The 25,196-nt window shown below is 42.6% G+C and overlaps 1 protein-coding gene across 1 annotated transcript; it reads left to right on the forward strand.

Moving 5' to 3' along the window:
- The first annotated feature begins 1,548 nt into the window (after positions 1-1,548).
- LOC311147459 (serine/threonine-protein kinase 35-like) lies at positions 1,549-24,079 on the forward strand. The gene is made up of 3 exons (XM_084184162.1): positions 1,549-2,306; positions 6,428-7,226; positions 22,064-24,079. Exons 1-2 carry the CDS (start codon positions 1,757-1,759, stop codon positions 7,162-7,164), a joined length of 1,287 nt encoding a protein of 428 aa, XP_084040288.1. The 5' UTR covers positions 1,549-1,756; the 3' UTR covers positions 7,165-7,226; positions 22,064-24,079.
- The last annotated feature ends 1,117 nt before the right edge of the window (positions 24,080-25,196 follow it).

The raw sequence follows: 25,196 nt of genomic DNA on the forward strand, positions 1-25,196 counted from the left end.
CAGAAATGTGGTAAGAGGTTAATGGAAAATGGTGGCAGGTAGTGCGGACGAAATGGAGGAAATTGAAAAAAAGTTGGTGAAGCTACAGCTGTGCTGGAATGCCAACAATATGGGTGTCAGTTCTGATGATATGGAGCGGGAGGATGAGGGTCAAGGGCCGGAATGGTCGGTAGTGGAAAGACATAGGAGGAAAAGAGATCATTATACAGAAAGTAGTGGAGCGTCTAGTAAAGAAAGCATAAAGAGGGCCAAGGTAGGAAGCAAGAGTAGTGATGTGTTGGAGTGGAAAGTGGTGATAGTGTTTGATGAGACCACAGGGCCTCACTTACACCCTCTCTGACTAACTAATGCAGTAGAGAAAGAGGTAGGTGAAGTGAAATTAGCTCAGTTCATTGGAAATGGTAGATTGTTAATATTGTGTGGTAGCCATGCTCAGCAAGAGAAGATTTTGAAAATGTAAAAGCTGAATGGGTAGAAGATTAAAAGCCATGTCCCTGGTGCTTATGCTAGATTGAAGGGAGTCATCACTGGTGTCCCAATATCTATGTCCACAGATTATATTAAAGAAAATGTGAAGGGATGAGGAGTGATTGAGGCCAAAAGGTTGATCAGTAGGAAAGAGGGTCAAAGAAGTGAAAGCTTATCAGTGATGCTGAGGTTTGAGAAAGTCTTGCCGGGAAAAGTACAAATAGGATTCCTTAGTTTCAATGTTAGAGAATTTGTCCCATATGCACTGCAGTGTTTTAAATGCCAAAGAATGGAACATGTAGCTGCTCAGTGTAAAGGAAAGAAAATATGTGCCAAGTGTGGAGGGGCACATGATTATGGTGAATGTGGAAGCAATGTGAAGGTTAAGTGCTGTAATTGTGGGGGAGAACACAGTGCAGCATTTGGTGGATGCCAGGTACAGAGGCTAGAGAGGCTCAGAGATATAAGATCAGTCATGATGTATCGTATGCAGAGGCCGTAAAACAGATTGGTAGAACTACAGTGCGGACTGATGGAGCTTACATGGATGTACCTGTAGTAAGTGGACCTACTGTCGGGGCTGGTGCTTCTGATGGTCCTGGCATGGTTTCGAGGCCTGTTCAGAAATCTTGTGCTCATGAATTTGCAGTGTCAAAGGACACTTTGATAATGAATAAAGTTGATTTCATAGCTTTTATTGGTAAGGTTATCAATACGACTCGGGTTGTGGAAAGCAGAAATGCCAGGTTGAAGGTTATTGTGGAGACGGCAAAAGAGATATTGGGGGTAACAGATGTTACTGTTGAAATGGTTGTTGACCTGCTGAACAATCCTAAGGGTGGAGTGTTTCAGCATTATATAGATAAAGTTTAATGGGGTTGGGGAGGGTGTGGTAGAAGTTATGGATTTATTTGGTTTAGAATTTTATTTTCATGGTAGTACATAATTGGGCAGATCATGATTGATCGTACATTCCAGCACAGTAGGTGGCGGCATGCACTTAAACGATTGTTTGCGGACCGGTATGATATCATAGAAGAAGAATAATTCCGAGAAAGCCACTCCCTCCCCTCTCCTTTTGTACATTTGAGGCAGTACAGTTGTTTATGAATCAAATGTGTTCAAAGAGCGGCATCATATAAATAGATGTACAGTATTTGAAGAAAGAGAGGGTTATCTGACGTTTAATCTACAATTAAACGTCAGAAGTTTGATCATTAGTTTTAACTCAAGTAATGAAAGATAAACATATTTTTCCTAAATACTTGTTTTCAACTAAAAAGAAGTCATGGATATATGCAACGGGAGAAGTCGAAATATAACAACCCCAAGAAGTCTGCGGGCTTTCAAAAGGCTGGTTGAAGCACAGAACGCCAAAATGAAGACGAAACGGGAGGTAAAACGAGAGGTGGTCAAAGTATTGAGGGCGCTGGTGGTAGGGAACAACAACAGCAACGAAGACATCGATGTCCCTATAGAGGAGGACTGTTTCTCTATGAACTATTCCAAGAACGAGAACCTGGAACATGCTATAGTTATGGCACCACGCTACAATCTGTTGCGGGAGGTAGGAAGGGGCAGCTATGGGGTAGTGTTCGAGGCAATTGCTCTGAGGACTGGGGCAAGGGTAGCGGTTAAAAAACTGCAGTGCAACGCTCCCGAAAATGTGGAACTCGCTCTGTCCGAATTCTGGGCCTTGGCAAGCCTGGAGACGAAGCACGAGAATGTGGTGCAGCTCGAGGAATGTGTACTACAAAGGAATGGCATGGCCCAGAAAATGAGTCATGGAAATAAAAGGTCCAAACAATACCTGCGGTTGGTGGAGACTTCACTAAAAGGTAACTATCTAGCTAGGTAGGTAGTTAGTTAATGTTTACGTTGATATAATCCACAGCCTGTTTGGTTGTCTTGTCACCCTTTTTAATGACAGTAACTACATGTCATTGATAAGATAGCTTGCTAGTTAGATCTGTGATCAATACAGAGCAGGCCAATCAAAACAATGGTTTCATTGGCAAGCTAGCTGCTAGCTCAGTGTTTTACCCATTGTTTGCAAAAAGTAGGCTAATTTGGCAAAAGTGCTGATCAGCATATCAAAAAACGAGGTAGATAAGGGAAATAAACCAAAAGTTTTTATTTTATTTTTTTAAACACTTTAACACGTTACCTATTGTTTCTATTGGGCGACTTGTTAGATGGGCGGGCAGTATGTAAACATCTAGAATAGTTATCCATCATTATTGATTTTGTAATCAGTTGCTCAGTGTCATACATTTGTTTTTAGTAAAAAGATTTCCCCACCTATAGGTTCACGTTGCCATACTGTTGTATAGGCACGGTGTAAGTCGCTCTGGATAAGAGCGTCTGCTAAATGACTAAAAAATGTAAATGTGTGCTATTTCCAACACTTGAGAGAACACAGTGTTCTAGTTGGCCATCAGTTAACCCTCTCCTGGTTGGTTGCAAATTTGCATACATGATACAATTATGCAATCAATATTTCACGCAATTTATGATATTTACCTATGCTATTTCCTCTTATATTTCTTATTATTAAATGTACTCTACTTAATTGTATTTTTTCCTAATCAAGCTTATTTAACCTAATTGTGAAATGTCTATTAAATAGGAGTAGATGTTATTTTAATTTTTTTGAGAAACAGATACTTATGAATATTGTTTTTAATCTCTAGGCTTAATGTTCAGAGCTTTCAGCCCCTGTACTGCCTTTGCTGCCCTTTTTTTAAATAGTTGGTTATGGGCAATTCCATGGTAACTAAATTACGCTGAGACTCCGATTATTTTACTTCAAAATATTGCTGAACAAAATACATAGATTTCAAAGTTTAACAAACCATACAACTCTCTAGACAAGGACAACTTTTAACAATTTCCATTGAACATTTTACAAAAACACATTTACTGGAAGAACTGTGCAGATGCAAAGTTTGGTAACAGAATTACAAGTTTTCATCACTTAATTATTAAAACAAACGTGATATCAGTAAAAATACTATAACTAATTGGTAGGTAGGTCTACCTTTTACTTGTTACTTCTGTGAACTTTCATTATCCTCCCTTCTCATGAGGGAGAGAAATTAGAAAATATCTTAAAGAATTACAATGCACAAGGCAATGTTTCTTGAACTTACAGAAGGCAAATAATTTATCAAACTAAATATGTGTAGGTAATAGTTGGCAGAGGTCTTTACTTCAACATTATTGTGTTTTGATTGATTTATAATACCTTAAGACTTTTTCTGGTAGATGTTATCTAAGACCCCTTTCCATCTGCTTGACCAGAAATCAAAGCCTTTGCTTATTCCTAATTTGTAGGATGGAAAATGGTTGGAAAATGTTTATATGCCTTAATTAAAAAATAAATAATGAGATGACTATTATCTTTCATTTGACATGCTCCTATGAACTTCACGTTGGTGCACATGGGTCCTTTTACATGGAAATGCCCTTATGTAAGTGTCACCATTCGGGCCATTACACTTGTCAACAAATGAAATATTAATCTTGACTTATTTTTAGCCAATAGCCATAATTTTAAAGAGCCATCATTTTAAAGACAGAAGGTGCTTCTCTGGGCTATATAGTCTAAAAGTCAATAGAAATGTTTTGGCAATTTTTTTTACATTATCATCAATATTGGTCAGGTTAACCCACTTTCTGCACAGATTTGAGAGCATAGTGTTCTGAAGAACATAGGATTATCATCATATCTATGAAAGCTTGTTGGACAATATGTGCTCAGGTAACACACTTAAGCACTGTCTCATAAGTAGGCTAGGCTAAAGGGATACGGTGCTATAGAGTTGTCTGCAATGCCATCTCACAAAGCCGCATTGTGTTGCTCAGGGCTTGTCCATCAGGAAATTATATATAAACTTGATCCCATCTTTGGACACGTTTCTGTCTGAGTTGATAAAGTAAGGTAGTTGTTGTATTGTATCTTGCACAATCTGCACAATTAGGTTACTCCCTGCATTTTATAAACTGAAATAATACATTTTGAAACAAGTTTTATTGAAATTTCCCCATAGATTTTCAGAAGACTCAGAAGCTGCATGAGCAAAAATGTTGCATATTAGGACCTTACCTATATCAGCAAGTCAATGAATGTGTTAGCCAATACCAAAAGAAGTGGTTGACATAGTGTTTTTTTCAACTTCTCTCTATCCTTGTCCCACTGTAGACTTTGTTCACATCCTGGGGGTGTGACGTTGTTGAAGGCAGTGCAGGTATGAAAAACAATTAGGATAAAGGGGGTTATTGGGGTACTGTTTCCATTCCCATTTAAATCTCAGGGTCAACCCCCCCATGTTGGCGAGACTAGAACTTGGACTTGGCCTTGACTCTGTCTGAACGGATTTGTAGTCCTATAGCTTGCATTAGTTCACCTCACCCTCCTCAGCTCTCAAATATGCCGACTAAGCCCGAACATTGTGGGGCACAGACATATTACCCGTGTTTGCATTGAGTTGTGGTCTTTGGACACAGTCCCATATACCCTAGCCAAGATCAGTGCATCGCTGATTGCACTGTTGCACACAGCCCTATCTTAATGTGTGTAGATAGCGCGCCACAGTTTATTTAGGCCTAAGCAACAAGTCCCATTTGTTTTCATAGCAATCGTTGCACATGATGTGGAAGGGGGGCGGGGTTAGTGTTTTCAAAGTGGAAAGCCGCTCAATACGATGGCAGCCTACCCTTGCTAAACCCGCTTTGATGTTTAAAACCTGATTTTAACTTCTAATGAGCATGCATAAAAATGCTGACTTATGACTCGGCATCGGAAACACTAATCTCGTACCATATGTTACTTGATCACTGTGTCACCTCCCTCAGATCTGGATCAAATTAGCGAGACAGTGTTTGTTTTGGTTCAAGCATTTCTCTCCTCCACTGTTGCCTGAACATGTTGTTTTAAGGACGCGTTGCAAGTTGGGGATAATGCAGATTTTTATTTTATATATATTTTTATTTTATTTTACAAATTGTTCTTCTTCAACAGTGTAGTCCCAGATCTTGGTCAAAGAAGATAATGGGGAATTATACCCATTTGTATTTGCTTCCCATCGAGAATGGTAGTCTACTGGTTGATGGGGACCAGAATCAAACCATAGACCCTTACATGCTGACATGGCACATTGTCCTTAGACGCCCTGAAAGTCCAAATGGCTAAGCCCAACTGGAATTAATCAGCCTGCCAAGAAATTCCGATAAGTCATGATCAAATGTGATGTGAGTGTACCTGACAGGTAAGCAAAGGGCGTCTGTCACTCAACTCAGCCCAAGAAGAATAGGGCTTGTTTGCAGAGCACTGATACCATCTCCCACACTCACGCAGAGGAGGAGGAAGTGGAGGGCTGGGTTTGGCTTGGGAAAGCTGACGAGCCCAGCTGATCTGCTCATCTACAGGCAAATATAGTGTTAAACTACAGGCCCCTGAGGAGATGATCTGTCAGAGCAGGAAAGCTACGCAGACGCTCGTTAACGCACGCAAGCAGTTTAGATGAAATGATCGAATAACATGTATGTGTTATTTATTTTGCAACACGAGCACATGTAACGCGAGCAGTGTGGTCAGCATGTTAGAGTCCCATTCATTAGACTACATCACTCTGTGATTTGTTGTTTTTCCAAGTTTTTGTCATGGCACACTTGAAATCCATATTGTCACAGATGTGATGAAAAGCACCATGGTGCTTGCAACCAGATTGGCTTTGTGTTCCCTTCGGTCTTTGTTGCATGCCCAAAACGGCGAGTCGTACACTGTGTTCTTTTTACGTCATCCAAGAATCATCTCAAGGCAGAGCAGGAGTGAGCGGGTATCCGAGGCCTCCACAATGTTACTGAGCTATAATAAAATAAGGCTAGTGTGTGAGGCCTCTCACAGCCAGGTGTGTATGTTTTTGCTACCCTTTAATGCCGTTTTGTCTTTCCCCAGGTGAGCGGATTCTGGGCTACCCAGAGGAGCCGTGCTACCTGTGGTTCGTCATGGAGTTCTGCGAGGGCGGGGACCTCAACCAGTACATCCTGTCACGGCGACCCGACCCGCGCACCAACAAGAGCTTCATGCGCCAGCTGACCAGCGCCGTGGCCTTCCTGCACAAGAACAACATTGTGCACCGCGACCTCAAGCCCGACAACATCCTCATCTCCCAGAAGTCGGGCTTTCCTGTGCTCAAAGTGGCCGACTTCGGCCTCAGCAAGGTCTGCGCTGGCTTGGGCGCCGGTGGCAAAGACGGCGATGAGCATCCCACAGCTGGTGGCGGGGGCAGCGGCGACAACAAGAACGTGAACAAGTTCTGGCTGTCGTCGACTTGCGGCTCGGACTTCTTCATGGCACCCGAGGTGTGGGAGGGCCATTACACGGCCAAGGCGGACATCTTCGCCCTGGGCATCATCATCTGGGCCATGCTGGAGCGGATCACCTTCATCGACGCTGAGTCGAAGCGCGAGCTGCTGGGCACCTATGTGCGGCAGGGCAGCGAGATCGTGCCGGTGGGCGAGGCGTTGCTGGGGAACCCCAAGATGGTGCTCCACATCCCGCAGAAGACACGCAGCACCATGTCGGAGGGGGTGAAGAAGCTGCTGCAGGACATGCTGGCGGTCAACCCCCAGGACCGGCCCGACGCCTTCCAGCTGGAGGTGCGGGTGGACCAAGTCACGTGTGCTGCGTGACACCGCTCCCATTCCCCTTTCCAACCCCTGGTCAGTCAGAGAAGGGACTGCTCTTTTACCAGGTAGGTTATCTTCCTCCTCACATAGACACACACATACACAAATTTCACCTGCTCACTCACTCATATGGCTTCACTGAAGAGTTGACCCTTATTAAATGTGACCTAATAGCAGTTGATCCAATTTCACTGTCAATTGATCCTAAATCAGAGTCAGCTGTTTAGTAGCCCTGTCAGTGCCCTCCTGATTTGTTAGGATGTCACTCATGTATTTGGTCTGCCTCCACTTAACTTTCAAGAACCACATTCTTTTGCTGAGTAGGGGGTCAGTTGTTCTTCTATTAGCCTTTTATTAATACCCATTTAAATCAGTGAAAGCTATTCTCCTCACTGCCACATTGACTTTTTAATCTGAGATAAACTGTTCTTGACTCAGCAGAGGCTTTGGCCTCCCCTCTCTGTTCAGTCACACTCAGCGCAGCAGCACAAGAGAACTGGTAGGCTGGTAATGCCTTGACGCACAGTCTGCTGTTTCAAATACAAACATGCTGGTCCTGAGTCCAGACAAGCAATTCTGCATGTCAGAGATCTCTTACGACTCATTGTTTTTCTGCTTATTCATCTAACCGCTCCTCTCCCTCTTTTCTCTTTTTTCTCTCTGGATTTAATCAAAACCATGCTACTTGCCCTGAGGTGCAAAGTGTATCCTGTGTGGTTGCCAGTGCCAGTCCAAACTCCACCCCTCTCTCCCTCTGGCCCACATTTCGTTCTTTCATAACACTCTCCTGCTCTGACCGATCATCTCCTCAGGGGCCTATAGTTTAACACTGTTTGCCTGTAGATGAGCAGATCAGCTGGGCTCGTCAGCTTTCCCAAGCCAAACCCAGCCCTCCACTTCCTCCTCCTCTGCGTGAGTGTGGGAGATGGTATCGGTGCTCTGCAAACAAGCCCTATTCTTCTTGGGCTGAGTTGAGTGACAGATGCCCTTTGCTTACCTGTCAGGTACACTCACATCACATTTGATCATGATTTATCGGAATTTCTTGGCAGGCTGATTAATTCCAGTTGGGCTAAGCCATTTGGACTTTCAGGGCGTCTAAGGACATTGTGCCATGTCAGTCTTTGGGCCGGGGATGTCCTCACCTTGTTTTTCTGAGAGACTATTAAGTAGATTACTCCCAGTGCCTTTGTGGTTGGCTGTAAGACACCCGTGTTCAAATAGTAGCATATTTGTTTTCTTTTAAATACTTGATCTGCGCACACTCAAAGTATTTGAAGGAAAACAAGTACTTTGAAACCAGGTTTCGGCACACTCATTGCCAGGGGGAAATGCAGCACGGAACAAAAAGTGTAAATCATAGTCCACAGATGCTGAGACACAATAGTCCGGCGTCCCATTGTGACATAGCTACGAGGCTCTAAGACCACCATCCGTGGGGGATAATAATCACGAACACGGACCTCCCCAAAGTTCCCGAACTTATTCCACATTTTGTTGTGTTAAAGCCTGAATTCAAAATGGATTAAATACAATTTTTTTTATTACCCTTCTACACACAATAACCCATAATGACAAAGTGAAAACATGTTTTTAGAATTCTTTTCAATACTTAATACTTTGTAGAAGCACCTTTTGTCGGCGATTACAGCTTTCAGTCATCTTGGGTATGTCTGTATCCGCTTTGCACATCTGGATTTGGGGATTTTCTTCCTTGCAGATCTTCTCTAGCTCTGTTAAATTAGATGGGTAGTGGCAGTGAACTGCAATCTTCAAGTCTTTCCACATATTTTCAATATGATTCAAGTCTGGGCTTTGGCCACTCAAGGACTTTCACATTCTTGTTCTGAAGCCATTCCAGCTTTGCTTTGGCTGTATACTTGGGGTCATTGTCTTTTCATGTGCCTTTTTGCAAACTCCTTCTTTCTCAGGAGTGGCTTCCGTCTGGCCACTCTTCCATAAAGCCCAGATTGGTGAAGTGCTGTAGAGACTGTTGTTCTTCTGGCAGGTTCTCCCATCTCAGCCAAGGAACTTTGTAGTTCTGCCAGAGTGGTGTTTGGGTTCTTGGTCACCTCTCTGACCAAGGTCCTTCTTGCCTGGTTGCTCAGTTTGGTCGGAAGGCCAGCTCTAGGCAGAGTCTGGGAAGTTCCATATATTTTCAATTTCCAAATGTTTCCTACTGTGCTCTTGACAACTTTCAACACTCTAGACATTTTTTTATACCCTTTTATACCCAGATATATGCCTCATCACAAGTCTATCTCGGTGATCTATGGACAGTTCCTTGGACTTCATGGTATAGCATAGTGCATGTCAGAGCAGAAACTGTCATCTGTGGGACCTTATATACAGTGTATTTGGAAAGTATTCAGACCCCTTGACTTTTTCCACATTTTGTTACGTTACAGCCTTATTCTAAAATGGAGTAAATTCCATTTTTTCCCCCCCTCGTCAATCTACATACAATACCCCATAATGACGAAGCAAAAACAGATTTGTATACATTTTTGCACAAAATAAAATCTTTACAAAAATAAAATGACATTTACATAAGTATTCAGACCTGCTCCTTTACTCAGTACTTTGTTGAAGCACCTTTGGCAGCGATTACAGCCTCAAGTCTTCTTGGGTATGACGCTACAAGCTTGGCACACCTGTATTTGGGGAGTTCTTCTCTGCAAATCCTCTCAAGCTCTGTCAGGTTGGATGGGGAGTGTCGCTGCACAGCTATTTTCAGGTCTCTCCAGATATGTTCGATCGGGTTCAACTCCGGGCTCTGGCTGGGCCACTCAAGGACATTCAGAGACTTGTCCCGAATCCACCCCTGCGTTGTCTTGGCTGTCTGCTTAGGATCGTTGGCCTGTTGGAAAGTGAACCTTCGCCCCAGTCTGAGGTCCTGAGCGCTCTGGAGCAGGTTTTCATCAAGGATCTCTGTACTTTGCTCCATTCATCTTTCCCTCGAACCTGACTAGTCTCCCAGTCCATGCTTCACCGTAGGGATGGTGCCAGGTTTCCTCCAGATATGACGCTTGGCATTCAGGCCAAAGACTTCAATCTTGGTTTCATCAGACCAGAGAATCTTGTTTCTCATGGTCTGAGAGTCCTTTAGGTGCCATTTGGCAAACTCCAAGCGGGCTGTCATGTGCCTTTTACTGAGGAGTGGCTTCCGTCTGGCCACTCTACCATAAAGGCCTGATTGGTGGAGTAATAAAGAGATGGTTCTCCTTCTGGAAGGTTCTCCCATGTCCACAGAGGAACTCTAGAGTGTCAGTGACAATCAGGTTCTTGGTCACCTCTCTGACAAGGCCCTTCTCCCCCGATTGCTTAGTTTGGCCAGGCAGCCAGCTCTAGGAAGAGTATTGGAGGTTCCAAACTTCTTCCATTTAAGAAGAAGGGAGGCTACTGTGTTCATGGGAACCTTCAATGCTGCAGAAATATTTTGGTACCCTTCTCCAGATCTGTGCCTCGACACAATCCTGTCTCGGAGCTCTACGGACAATTCCTTCGACCTCATGGCTTGGTTTTTGCTCTGACATGCACTGTCAACTGTGGGACCTTATATAGACAGGTATGTGCCTTTCCAAATCATGTCCAATCAATTGAATTTACCACAGGTGGACTCCAATCAAGTTGTGGACACATCTCATGGATGATCAATGGAAACAGGATCCACCAGAGCTCAATTTCGAGTCTCATAGCAAAGGGTCTGAATACTTATGTAAATAAGGTATTTTTATTTTTTTATACATTTGTAAACTTTTCTTAACCTGTTTTCGCTTTGTCATTATGAGGTATTGTGTGTAGATTGAGAGAAACCTTTATTTAATCAATTTTAGAATAAGGCTGTAACGTAACAAAATTTGGAAAAAGTCAAGGGGTCTGAATACTTTCCGAATGCACTGTAGACAGGTGTTTCTTTCTTAATCATGTCCAAACAATTGAATTGGCCACAGGTGACATCTCAAGGATTATCAAAGTAAATTGGATGCACCTGAGCTCAATTTGTAGTGTCATAGCAAAGGGGTGTGAATACGTATAGTACCAGTCAAAAGTTTGGACACACCTACTCATTCCTGTGTTTTTCATTAGTTTTACTATTTTCTACATTGTAGAATAATACTGAAGACATCAAAACTATGAAATAACACATGTGGAGTCATGTAGTAACCAAAAAGGTGTTAAACATATCATAATATATTTGAGATTCTTCAAATAGCCACCCTTTGCCTTGATGACAGCTTTGCACACTCTTGGCATTCTCTCAACCAGCTTCATGAGGTAGTCACCTGGAATGCATTTCAATTAACAGGTGTGCCTTCTTTAAAAGTTCATTTGTGGAATTTCTTTCCTTCTTAATGCGTTTGAGCCAATCAGTTGTGTTGTGACAAGGTAGGGGGGGTATACAGAAGATAGCCTTATTTGGTAAAAGACCAAGTCCATATTATGGCAAGAACAACTCAAATAAGCAAAGAGAAATGACAGTCCATTATTACTTTAAGACATGAAGGTCAGTCAATACGGAACATTTCAAGAACTTTGAAAGTTTAAGTGCAGTCGCAAAAACTATCAAGCGCTATGATGAAACTGGCTCTCATGAGGACCGCCACAGGAATGGAAGACCCAGAGTTACCTCTGCTGCAGAGGATAAGTTCATTAGAGTTACCAGCCTCAGAAATTGCAGCCCAAATAAATCCTTCACAGAGTTCAGGTAACAGACTCATCTCAACATCAACTGTTCAGAGGGGACTGTGTGAATCAGGCCTATATGGTCGAATTGCTGCAAAGAAACCACTACTAAAGGACACCAATAAGAAGAAGAGACCTGCTTGGGCCAAGAAACACGAGCAATGGACATTAGACCGGTGGAAATGTGTCCTTTGGTCTGGAGTCCAAGTTTGAGATTTCTGGTTCCAACCGCCGTGTCTTTGTGAGACGCGGTGTGGGTGAACGGATGATCTCCATGTGTATTTCCCACAGTAAAGCATGGAGGAGGAGGTGTTATGGTGTGGGGGTGCTTTGCTGGTGACACTGTCTGTGATTTATTTAGAATTCAATGCACACTTAACCAGCATGGCTACCACAGCATTCTACAGCGATATGCCATCCCATCTGGTTTGGGCTTAGTGGAACTATAATTTTTTTTTCAACAGGACAATGACCCAACACACCTCCAGGCTATGTAAGGGCTATTTTACCAAGAAGGAGAGTGATGGAGTGCTGCATCAGATGACCTGGCCTCCACAATCCCCCAACCTCAACCCAATTGAGATGGTTTGGGATGAGTCGGACCGCAGAGTGAAGGAAAAGCAGCCATCAAGTGCTCAGCATATGTGGGAACTACTTCAAGACGGTTGGAAAATAATTCCAGTTGAAGCTGGTTGAGAGAATGCCAAGCGTGTGCAAAGCTGTCATCAAGGCAAATGGTGGCTATTTGAAGAATCTTAAATATAAAATATATTTTGATTTGTTTAACATTTTTTTGTTTACTACGTGATTCCATATGTGGTATTTCATAGTTGTGATGACTTCACTATTATTCTACAGTGTAAAAATAAAGAAAAACCCTTGAATGAGTAGGTGTGTCCAAACTTTTGACTGGTAGTGTATGCCAGTTAGGCTCTACACCCCTTGTAAAGCGGATTAATGTGCTTAATTTTAAGAAGTTTGGCCGCTTTAGTTGTGATACAAACCTTATCAAAACATATTGGCTTATTGGCTAGGCTACATGAGTTGTGTGACTATGATTCGAAAAGTAGAAAAAAAAATACATGTAATCTATGCACTTAAATAGCGAATGGAGGACGCTTTTCCCGTGATTCATTTTCATGCCAGCCAGGTAGGCTATACTCCTGTTGTAAAGAGAAGAAATGTGCTTAATATTAGGAAAGTTGAGAAATAAATATAGTAGGCCTAGCCTATAGAAAGCTGATGGGATCCTCCTCTTTTATTCACGCAATTGCATAGCCTATAGAAATGTTGAGCTCATGGGCTCTCATGAAGTGTTTGATTAGATTTTCGATGACATTTGCATTGATGTCAGAGTGATTTAGAAGGACAATAGAGTGCTGAGTACCAGGCAGTTAGCAAGTTTGGTAGGCTACTAATGACCAGCAGCAGCATCAGAGCTTGGAGAAGCCTAATTTCCGTGACTACACGGTCACGTGAAATTTGACTGCCTTCATGACTCGTGACCGCCGGTGTGGCGGTAATATGGTCACCGCAACAGCCGTACCCATGACAAATATTTTCAGCCTCCTAAGGGGGAAGAGGTGTTGTCCCCTGTAGCTCAGTTGGTAGAGCATGGCGTTTGCAACGCCAGGGTTGTGGGTTCGTTTCCCACGGGGGGCCAGTATGAAAATGTATGCATTCACTAACTGTAAGTCGCTCTGGATAGCGTCTGCTAAATGACTAAAATGTAAATGTAAAATGAGCACTCTTCACAAAATGTGTTTGTGTGTGTGGACCATGTTAATTCCTTAGTGATGTGGACACCGAGGAACTTGAAGCTCTCTACCCACTCCACTACAGCCGCTTCAATGTGGATGTGGGCGTGCTCAGCCCTCCCATTTCCTGTAGTCCACGATCAGCTCCTTTGTCTTGCTGACGTTGAGGGAAAGGCTGTTGTTGAAAGAAAGGTTGAAAGACAATTGCACCGTGCTTCTCCGCCCATGCAGCCTACAGGCTATTTTATTGAGAACACGCATAGGAGATACGCGCACTTGATCTTGCACGCCCAACAAAAGAGAGGAGAGGTAGGCTACTGAAAGGCAATTCCACCGTTTTTCACTTTAAAATGTATGCCAAACAAAAACATTGATTTCAAAGTTTAACAAACTATACAGCTCTATGCACAGTGACTACTTTTAACAATTTACCCCAAAACAAAATATATAGACATTTACTTGAAAAACTCCAAGTTTGGCAACAGAATTACGGTAAAATCTCCCTCAGTTTTATTCTGTTACCAAACTTAATCTGCACAATTCTTCCTGTAAATGTGTTTTTGTAAAATATTCAGTGGACATTTTTAAAGCAGGCTAGTCCTTGTGCATGGAGTTATATGGTTTGTTAAACTTTGAAATCTATGTTTTTTGTTTGCTATACATTTTAAACCGCGAAATCTGAGTCTCAGAGTAATTCTGTTACAATGGAATTGCCCTGAACTTGAAGCAGCAAGAATTAGGCTATTCGTTTGTGAATATTGCAACAGAGGTGTTTTTAGTACAATAGATAACGCATACAAAACAAAAAGAATCTTGCATAACTTTTAGGAGCGGGACTATTTGCAGGCATAGACAAATAGCCTAGCATAAACGTGTTATCAATATTTATTTCCAGTCAATGCCAGATCCTCAACTTGAGCCTATCATATTTAGGAAGTACATTTCCTTGGAGAGACAACTGCTTTTCTGCCCATGCAGCCTACAGGTTATTTAAGCTACTGAACTTGAAGCAGCAAGAATTTGCCTTAATGAATAGTGCGATAAAGAGGTGCATTTAATACAATACAAAACAGAAAGACAACATTTTTGAACCATTTTATATCCCAAAGTTGTCGGTCTGACCGCCCGCTCCCGCCCGCAGCATGAAAAACGCTGATCGCGCCGCAATGATCTCTATCGGGGCCCACGGGAATGCAGCGCTCTACTTGGTTGCATAGATACAACTGAGATTTCAAGCAGCAGACAGCTCGGAGGAATGGGACAGAATCTTGTCAAGAATCTTGTCAAAAACTTGTCAATTTAAAACCTCTATGGATTAAAACAGTAGCCTCACGCCACGTTAACGCACATTTTAATTTAATTGGTTGAATTTATTAGATTGAGCACAATCTCTAAGGATCCTCCTAATAATCCTAATCCCTCATAGATGAGATTGAAGACTGGAACGTTCAGAGATCTAAACTGTCCAATCGGTCGCTCTGAATTTGAACCCAGTTTGGTCTGAGTGTTTTGGGCACTCCGACCTATCTCGAATGGTATAGACTGGCATTCACCTTTTCCCCCTCGCCACTCTCCTCCCAGCTGCCCAGTGAGCTGTGAGTGTCAGTGAGTTAACTGTGAAGTAGGGCTGGGCAATATATCTAATTAATTTGAATTGATGTTTTAGCACGATATTCCAAATGCATGTTCCGCAAGAATCAAGGGTTTATAATTTTTGTTGTTGTCTTTTTGATCTCGTCTCCTTCGCTCTTTCTGCTGTTACTGTGCACCTTCTAATTTACACACACACACCAAGCCCCTCCCCCTGCCATTCACCACATCAAAGATAGATCACTTCTTCCTCACTGATTTAGTCCAACAGAATCAGTCATATGGACAACGAAAGACATTGAGACTTTATTTTTCTGTAATAGAGGAGAAGTTAACCTTTCTAACGATACCATTTTTATGTCTCAACTCCTCAAATTGCACACAGAGCAGACTACTAAAACATTAGTATCAATGAACATTGATTCTGGAAAATGATTGCTCAGTTTGTCACGCTCGGCATTGCGGTACCACTCACCGCTAGAAGCATTTTAGCCAAAGACTGTTATACTAAACTCAGGGGGGAAAAAAAGAAATGTCCTCTCACTGTCAACTGCGTTTATTTTCAGCAAACTTAACATGTGTAAATATTTGAATGAACATAACAAGATTCAACAACTGAGAGACAAACTGAACAAGTTCCACAGACATGTGACTAACAGAAATTGACTAATGTGTCCCTGAACAAAGGGGGGGTCAAAATCAAAAGTAACAGTCAGTATCTGGTGTGGCCACCAGCTGCATTAAGTACTGCAGTGCATCTCCTCCTCATGGACTGCACCAGATTTGCCAGTTCTTGCTGTGAGATGTTACCCCACTCTTCCACCAAGGCACCTGCAAGTTCCCGGACATTTCTGGGGGGAATGGCCCTAGCCCTCACCCTCCAATCCAACAGGTCCCAGACGTGCTCAATGAGATTGAGATCCAGGCTCTTCGCTGGCCATGGCAGAACACTGACATTCCTTTCTTGCAGGAAATCACGCACAGAACGAGCAGTGTGGCTGGTGGCATTGTCATGCTGGAGGGTGGAAGGGTACCACATGAGGGAGGAGGATGTCTTCCCTGTAACGCACAGCGTTGAGATTGCCTGCAATGACAACAAGCTCAGTCCGATGATGCTGTGACACACCGCCCCAAACCATGACGGACCCTCCACCTCCAAATCTATCCCGCTCCAGAGTACTGGCCTCGGTGTAACGCTCATTCCTTCGACGATAAACGCGAATCCGACCATCCCCCCTGGTGAGACAAAACCGCGACTTGTCAGTGAAGAGCACTTTTTGCCAGTCCTGTCTGGTCCAGCTACGGTGGGTTTTGCCCATAGGCGACGTTTTTGCCGGTGATGTCTGGTGAGGACCTGCCTTACAACAGGCCTACAAGCCCTCAGTCCAGCCTCTCTCAGCCTATTGCGGACAGTCTGAGCACTGATGGAGGGATTGTGCGTTCCTGGTGTAACTCGGGCAGTTGTTGTTGCCATCCTGTACCTGTCCCGCAGGTGTGATGTTCGGCTGTACCGATCCTGTGCAGGTGTTGTTACACGTGGTCTGCCATTGCGAGGACGATCAGCTGTCCGTCCTGTCTCCCTGTAGCGCTGTCTTGGGCGTCTCACAGTACGGACATTGCAATCTATTGCCCTGGCCACATCTGCAGTCCTCATGCCTCTTTGCAGCATGCCTAAGGCACGTTCACGCAGATGAGCAGGGACCCTGGGCATCTTTCTTTTGGTGTTTTTCAGAGTCAGTAGAAAGGCGTCTTTAGTGTCCTAAGTTTTCATAACTGTGACCTTAATTGCCTACCGTCTGTAAGCTGTTAGTGTCTTAACGACCGTTCCACAGGTGCATGTTCATTAATTGTTTATGGTTCATTGAACAAGCATGGGAAACAGTGTTTAAACCCTTTACAATGAAGATCTGTGAAGTTATTTTGATTTTTACGAATTATCTTTGAAAGACAGGGTCCTGAAAAAGGGACGTTTCTTTTTTTGCTGAGTTTAGTTGTCTAGACTGTGTTTTATACATGTGCAATAAGCATAAACACAATTCTATAAGGAATTGGCAACTCGTTCTCATTCTGAGAAATAAGGTAGGCCACAACATCTGAACAAAGTGGACAGGCTAGCATGCTGTTCAAACAGTTTGGAGATGGACAGCAAAGTGTGTTCATAACAATTCAACTGTTCTACCTTGTTAGCTAGCAAATAGATCAAAGTTGTGTAAACTTGGAATATAAAGATTAGCTGGCAACTCACTAGCACATGGGCTTGTGCTTGAGAGATTGTTTGAGACCTGTGTTAATTTTCTATAATGCCTGCTACAATAATTTAGTCATTATTAGTGAATGTGCATTATGCATGGTTCTGGTTACATTTGAAACAAAAACGGCATTTTCATAGACCAGATCAGTGAATATTGCAGAAATGCAGGTTAAACGATTTTGATAAAATAATTACATTATTTGTGGGTCTTATGGTTGTGGAAGGCTTATATTTAGCCTAGGTATAATTTCACAAGCCCTGAATTCATTAGAATTATTGCTGACCGTTTGAAATGCAGTGTATTTGAACGTTAATTGTACAACAAAGCTTATTTATAGAACGTTTAAAAAATCTATATACTGTATGTCATGAATTGCCCATAAATTAGGCCATATCGCCCAGCAGCGTAGTGTTGCGTGGCTCTCAACCGTTGCAGATCGGCCTCATTTTGTCCTGCTGGATGCAGGGATAGCTGTTATGCCTTATGTAACCCACCCCTGGTCCCCTGTCTGATGGGAGAATCCATAATCTGTCACACATGGGAGGGAGAAGGATTAGATCTTGTGAACACGGAGAGGGCGGAGGGGGTGAATATCGTAGGTTGGCACACCTGATTTGGAATGGGGGCGGCGGTAGCCTCGATTAGGCTGAACTGAAAGTGAGATCTTCTCTGCCCAGTACCACCACCATTGCCGTGGGCATCCTCCATTGCTGTAGTTGTCGTCCACCCTCTCACACACACACTTGCGCGCTCTCAGAGCAGACCATGGTTACTGTTAGCGCACCCCCCCCTCACCCCCCGCTGCTCCTTCTACACAAGGGTTTACTGAGGCTCACGTTTGGAACATTTTGTCCTCTGCCTGCCAGCTTGTGTATCTGTGTGCCTCTACCCAGATAAACCAGGCCAATGCACTTTAGCTTTTTCCCCCATTTTTTTTTTTAAGAGGTTCTTTTTTATTTTGAGCATCTGTGTTTTTTTGGCCATCTTTTTTATTGACGATGTGAATAATGTAGCAAGATTTTGTATGAACAGAGGGATTTCGAGTGCACTGCATATGGGTAAAAAGTATCAACAGGGAACATTGACTGTGGTGCCTTATGCAAGTCTTTCTATGTACAGTGTATAGGGTCCATACAGAGTCTAGTTCAACCGTATCCTAGGGAACACGGTACACTTTAGGTGAGCAGAAGAACGCATGTTCAAACTTGATGTCTCTCTCTTTACTATGGGTCTCTATGGAAATGGTGTCATTTAGACAGTGGGTTGGCTGTATGGTACAGCATGTACTCGATGTGTTCTGTGGGTGTGTTTCACTGTATATATAGAGGCTTGTTATCATGGAAACTGGTTGGGGAGTGGGGGGAGGGGGTGACTGAAGTCAGCGAACGCTAAACACAATATTACAGAGTTGACTGAGAAATGTCAGCAGGGGTGCACTTTTATATATGATTTAGTGGGGAGCGGAGGTCGGGTGTCCAAGAACGAGAGCGTTTTGAACTTTGAGTAGTAGTAGAGGTTGTAAAAAACTGGGTTGAGACGGTAAGGTTAATGAAATGGCTTTCAGAGAAGCCTGCCTGAAACTTGGGCTAGCAACCCAAAGATCAATTTGTCGTGAGCTTCATAATGCGCTTCCATGAAAGATCATAGTTCAGAATCATCCGTTTTTTGGAGGGGCGCACATCCAGAGTTTACATTGAAATTACACCTCTGCATTGTTCTTTGGCCAGTTCCGCTGTGTCACTGTAATAATTTGGGGGGCTTTGTCTTTCTGCTCCCCTGACCCCAGTCAAAAGGCACTGTTGGCTGGTCATGAAATGTTATCTAATGGATCTGTTGCTGTACGCACCCCTCGGTCTCGTCTCACCCTGCCTTCAACTGCCTGTGTTACTGTCTGGTAACATTTACATTTTAGTCATTTAGCAGACACTCTTATCCAGAGTGACTTACAGGAGCAATTAGGGTTAAGTGCCTTGCTCAAGGGCACATCGACAGATATTTCACCTAGTCTGCTCGGGGATTAGAACCAGCGACCTTTCGGTTACTGGCACAACGCTCTTAACCACTAAGCTACCTGCCGCCCCACCACTGCTATGGCAGTGCTGGGGTTCTGCATTGGCATATACCGTTGTGAGTCTACCATATCAGTACTGTTTGGTGCAGTGTTTGGTTTCAATCACTTTCTTTTGTCAGGCACACTTGAGTAGGCTATACAGTCTGTCTTTTAAACTTTGTCTGTTTCTTTGAGCATTGTTCTTCTGAGCCTCAGTGTGGCCTTATGGTTGGAGCCTTTTAAACTCTAAATTATAGATAAGATGGGCGTGATCAGCTGCTGTTGTGAAAAGCAGTTGGGAGCTTCATCTCAGGGATATTTTCAGGGATGAACTCAGATTTTAGATGATAAGCCTCACTGCTGCTATAGCTTCACTGAGGGTCTCAAAGATCCACACACATTTGCCAACCCTGACTGAAACCATAAATCACCACTATCCCACAGATACTCAACCCCCGCTGATATCTAATCACTTCAAGATGGGTGAATTACCTGAGGCTGGATGGTGAATTCCTCCCAATTCCTCATGAGCTGAAATAAAAGATCCCAGACATTTTCCATACACACAAAAAGCTTATTTCTCTCACATTTTGTGCACAAATTTGTTTACATCCCTGTTAGTGAGCGTTTCTCCTTTGCCAAGATAATCCATCCACCTGACAGGTGTGGCATATCAAGAAGATGATTAAATAGCATGATCATTACACAGGTGCACCTTGTGTTGGGGACAATAAAAGGCCACTCTAAAATGTGCAGTTTTGTCACACAATACAATGCCACAGATGTCTCAAGTTTTGAGGGAGCTTGCAATTGGCATGCTGACTGCATGCCAATTGCTGTTGCCAGATAATTGAATGTTCATTTCTCTACCATAAGCCGCCTCCAACATTGTTTTAGAGAATTTGGCAGTATGTCCAACTGGCCTCACAACCGCAGACCACGTGTAACTACCCCTGCCTAGTCATGGGAAATCCATAGATTAGGGCCTAATTTATTTATTTCAATTGACTGATATCCTTATATGAACTGTAACTCAGTAGAATCTTTGAAATTGTTGCGTTTATATTTTTGTTCAGTATATTTCCACGCTGTGAGGTTGGAATAATACTGTGAAAATTACTATAATGCCATGTTAGTATAAGAACTGTTTGAAAAGACCACCTGAAATTTCAGCCTTTTTTGGTGGGGTGGAGTTTTGGCCTCACCATGCAGTAAATTAGTTAATAGACCAATAAGAAAGAGTTCCAAATCTCTCTGCCAACAGCACATTGTCTGTATTCCCCTCCCCACTCAAACCACTCTGACATTCCTAGCAAAATTCTTGCTTGAGAAATTGCTCTCTGCATGCTAGTGGCAAGGGGGAAGGTTGTGTTTCAGCAGACTTTAAATGGCCTTGTGCTCAGAATAGGTGTCTCCCACTCAGTCTTGACAGGACCTTTAGCTGGGTTGTGTTCATTAGGCCCTAAACAGAAGAACAGACAAACAGGAAGGGACTACCTGGACTCCTCCAATAAGAACCACGCATTTCTGTTTTCTGTTGCAAAATATTTGAAAGCATTTTCTTTTGCTTGCCCTAATGAACGTGACCCTGGCACAGTCTTCCTCCTCAACAAGCCTGCACATGACTGGGAATGGGAGGTGAAGTCTGCCACCACCGCCGATCGATCCCCCTGTGCTTAAGAGCAATCCATAATGGCTGGCTTTTAGCCTGTCAGTGTCTGCTGCTGCAGGGCCGTTACAGCAGCTGAGAGTGCTGCCAGCAGTTAGTGAAGGAAAGGGGCCCTTTTGCTTGTGGAACAGAAGTGCTGCAATGGTTGCTGCATAAGAGGGATATTTATGGGGTTGTTCAGCCTTTTTACAGCCCCAGTGGAGACCACTGTAAAGAAGCTAGCTTTTAAACTTTAAAAATCATAAATATATAAATATAATTAATATAGGCCAATGAAGTCATTATCTTTGTTGTCATTTTAAAAGACCCATCTTTTTAAATGACATTCGAGCTGTTTGCCTTTTTGCATGTCAAGAGGTTTCTCTTTTATGCATCAGTCGGGCTAACCCATTTGTGCACATACCATGTGGTATGGGTTATGCAACCTGTGGAAGGGGGGAGGGGGGACGGGATGCAGCCCGTTGTTGTCTTTAGTGTGGTGACCTGATTTTCATCAATGGCACGTACTTCACTATTAATAGTGTGCATCCTTGAGATTAAAGCAAAAAGTATAGGATCTGGGTTATGTTAATAGTTTAAATGTTTAATGTTTGTTTTTTGGAGTGGTTGTCATGGTATTTATACCATGACGCTATCGGAGACCTCTGACGTGTCAACCAATCAGGGTCTAAATCCCACCAATCACGCACATCTGAATGGCCTTGCATAATAGAACAATTCTATAGGCAATACATTTTGTATGCACATATATTGTTTCTGGTTCAGTGAAATGCACTGGAGTTCCACAGTACACTGATAGCACTGCCTAAAAAATGTGATACTGATAACCTGTGGGCCTGTATTTCATATTGGCTGACATTCAACCATCTTCTTTTCTCCTGTCTCTCTCTCTCTCCAGATTTGTTTACTAACTGAAGGTGGGATCACACGTCTGTACAGAGGTGTAAAAAGGGACTCTGAGCATCTCTGAACTGTGAAACCTCCACCATTGCTCCCAGATATGAAAAAAATGGAGGGTTTGCGGTCAGCGCTACTAAAATGAGGACACCATTATCGGGAAAGCTATGCAATCAAGTCATATGGGAAGTCAGTCCTCTCCCCTTCCCCCACCGCACCTTCTATTTTAAATTTGGAATGTTGTTACCAAAAAGGCGAAAGACATTCACCAATGGACGACGATCAGGTATACCAGAACACGAAGTGTTCCTTGGCACACCTGATTTGGAATGGGGGCGGCAGTAGCCTCGAGGTTGGAGAAGCAGGTCAGCATCCGGAGGGTTGCTGGTTCGAATCCCACTGCTTAAGAGGGCAAAAATCTGGTGGGAGTGAGCCGGCAACCAGAGGGTTGCTGACATCAATGTCTCAGGTGCCACCTACCTCTCCAACCTAATGTGTGTTTGTGTGGATGTGTGTGTATATCCAGGGGGTTAGATAAAATGTCCATCCTGTATGGACTAATAAAGTATATCTTATCTTAATGGCCACAAGGAGTAATAATGATTGTTATTTGATAAGCTGGTCTTCAAAATACATTTTTCTCAATGTTTTTATTTTATTTTCATTGGTCCGGACATGGACTGGGACTTCCTTCTTCTCCGATGTTGACGTGTGTTGGATTGGGCCACATAGGCTAGTATGGATGGATAATCTGTCATGTATAGACCGGAGAGGATAACATGTTGCACTGTGTACCTGCTATACCAGAGTTTTAAAAAGTATTCCTAAATCGACTGATGAAAATGATGTAGAAGGGACTTAACTTGTATACTGTGAATTGGAAATGTGAATTCAATTCAATACAACTTTATTTATAGACAATTTAGAAAGGTGGGTTATATTGGGTAGTTCAGTACACAGCGCCCCATGTCCCCGATCCTCAATGTGGACACATGGCACTAGTATCAACCAAGCGGCATCAACACAACACCCCTGTTCCCCTCCCTCTACACCCTTGTGCCTTATTAGAACGTCATCAAATGGAGGGGTAACCAATTTGATTCCCAAATAATGTGATTTTTACATGCAGTATATCATTTCCCCTTGGTAGCAGGCCTATATAATATGATAATATGTTGTGCATTTGAAGCCAAACGGTGCCATCTCACTATGTCATAAAATAGATCATAAAAGGGTTTTAGGGGAATTACCTATTGCGTTAACCAAATTGTACCAGAGTTGTGGACACTGTCACGTAATAAATGTATATTTAGCCCAATATTACATTATATTATGTATCCAAGAAATTTGGTATGAAATGGAATCATGTTAATTTAAGACTGGAAAATTGACTGATTAGCTAGTAACTACGATGAAAAGTCTTACATTATTGTATGTCACTCACCATTAACTTGACATTGTCATGTTTATACAGAAATGAATTATGAAATGTAACTGTTGGCTACTGTGAGCATGTTATGGTTTCAATGTGAGGTTTGTGTATGAAGATTCAGGACCCTCACCAAATGTAATTGTATTATGCAATTTATTCAAAGCATGAGTTAGACTCACTTTAAGCCTAGTGCCAATTAAGGGAAAAGCAGGAAACTTTGAGTGGTTCAAAATTCCTTTTAAACTCTCATTTACTTCTTTGACTTTGGATATTGTTACCATAACCATTTGCTGTTAACGTCATGTAAATAATGCTATGGAATGGGAACAAAAGGACAGTTGGGATCAATAATGTCTGATCTTTGTAATTTAATGGTTTTTGAATATCTGTTGGAGGTACTTCAGCTTAGGATGTCGGTTGTTTGGCATTGGTAATAGTTCCCCCAAGTAACTAAAAAAAGTGGTTAAAAAACACCTTTTCCTTGCTCACCATAGAGCCAGTTTTAGTTGTCACTTCACGATAAACAAGATGTGTGTTGGAATCACAGTTGAATGGACAGATACTATTATACATCCAGACCTACACAAAAAAAAAACTCAGTTGTCGTTTTTCAAACACTACCACTTTCACATCTACCTTCTAGATTGTGAAGTGTCTTTTTGCAATGTTTCTGACTTGTAATGATCCTTACTTTTTAGTATTTTAGTAAGTCAGAGTGACAATACCCGTTCACGTAATGCTTGACAGTCTAAACCAGGGCTGGATCATTACAAAAAGCTAATCCTGGATTGCGAATGTGGACTATTCAGCAAGCACCGACCAACAAACAGTTGAACCACAGCATATTGGGCATGTTCACTGTGTTATCTATTCACTTTTGTTTTAAGTGAGCACGGTAGTTGAAGATTGATTCATAGATGTGTTTCCAGGATTCAGTTGGGACAGCATCTTGTGTTAAGGCAACCCATTATTTCCTTTTTTTATTAGTCCAGTCTAGCATCCCGTTTTCCCGTTTTTTTAATTTACAGTAATTGACAAACACTCGATCTGTGTTTGATAGTCTGGTCCTACCTCGGTCTCCTCCTCTGACAGTTGTCTTTCACTATACAGTCTCACTAGATTCCTTTTTAAACTGGTTTCAGTCTAGACCGGTTTCATTTGCGTTTTAGAGGGCCATTTCTTTAATTGTGATAGGTTTAGAGCTGAGACAGTTTTTCTTTAGCCTCAACCAACCTCAATGGTCAAACTGCTCTAAGAGGCTTTTCAATGTGGTTTTTCGTTTAGCTACCGTTAGCTATTCTGATCGACGTTTGACATTTTGAATACTTTACCTTCAAGTTTCGCTGAAGTTAAATTTTTTTACAGAAACTTCCTAGAGTAACATACCTCTATCTCTCAGATACCTCTATTTTAATGTTACAGACTGTACACCAAATGGAATTCGCGACACTCTGCTTTACCTAAGGGACCTAAGGGTGTTAACAAGTAAGTGAGCACTCCCTTTAACGTCATTGCAACTTCTACTGTTGCATGACTACTCTACTTTCATGTTTACGTAGAAATATACTGTATATGATAAGGGAACTGAAGCTCTTTCCGCCACCTATTGTTTAATATGTAACATCGTATCTTGTTGGGAATAGTGAAGACGTTAGCGTGTAGGTTAAATGTTCATTGCCATGGTTTAAGGGGAGCGCTAGTC

The sequence above is a fragment of the Coregonus lavaretus genome, assembly GCF_964263955.1.
Source record: "Coregonus lavaretus genome assembly, chromosome: 20".
NCBI classification, from domain to species: Eukaryota; Metazoa; Chordata; class Actinopteri; order Salmoniformes; family Salmonidae; genus Coregonus; species Coregonus lavaretus.

Coding starts and splice junctions, on each gene's coding strand:
- LOC311147459 (XM_084184162.1), top strand. CDS start 1,757: ATGGATATATGCAACGGGAGAAGTCGAAATATAACAACCCCAAGAAGT. Junction 2,307..6,427: donor GGTGGAGACTTCACTAAAAG/GTAACTATCTAG, acceptor GTCTTTCCCCAG/GTGAGCGGATTCTGGGCTAC.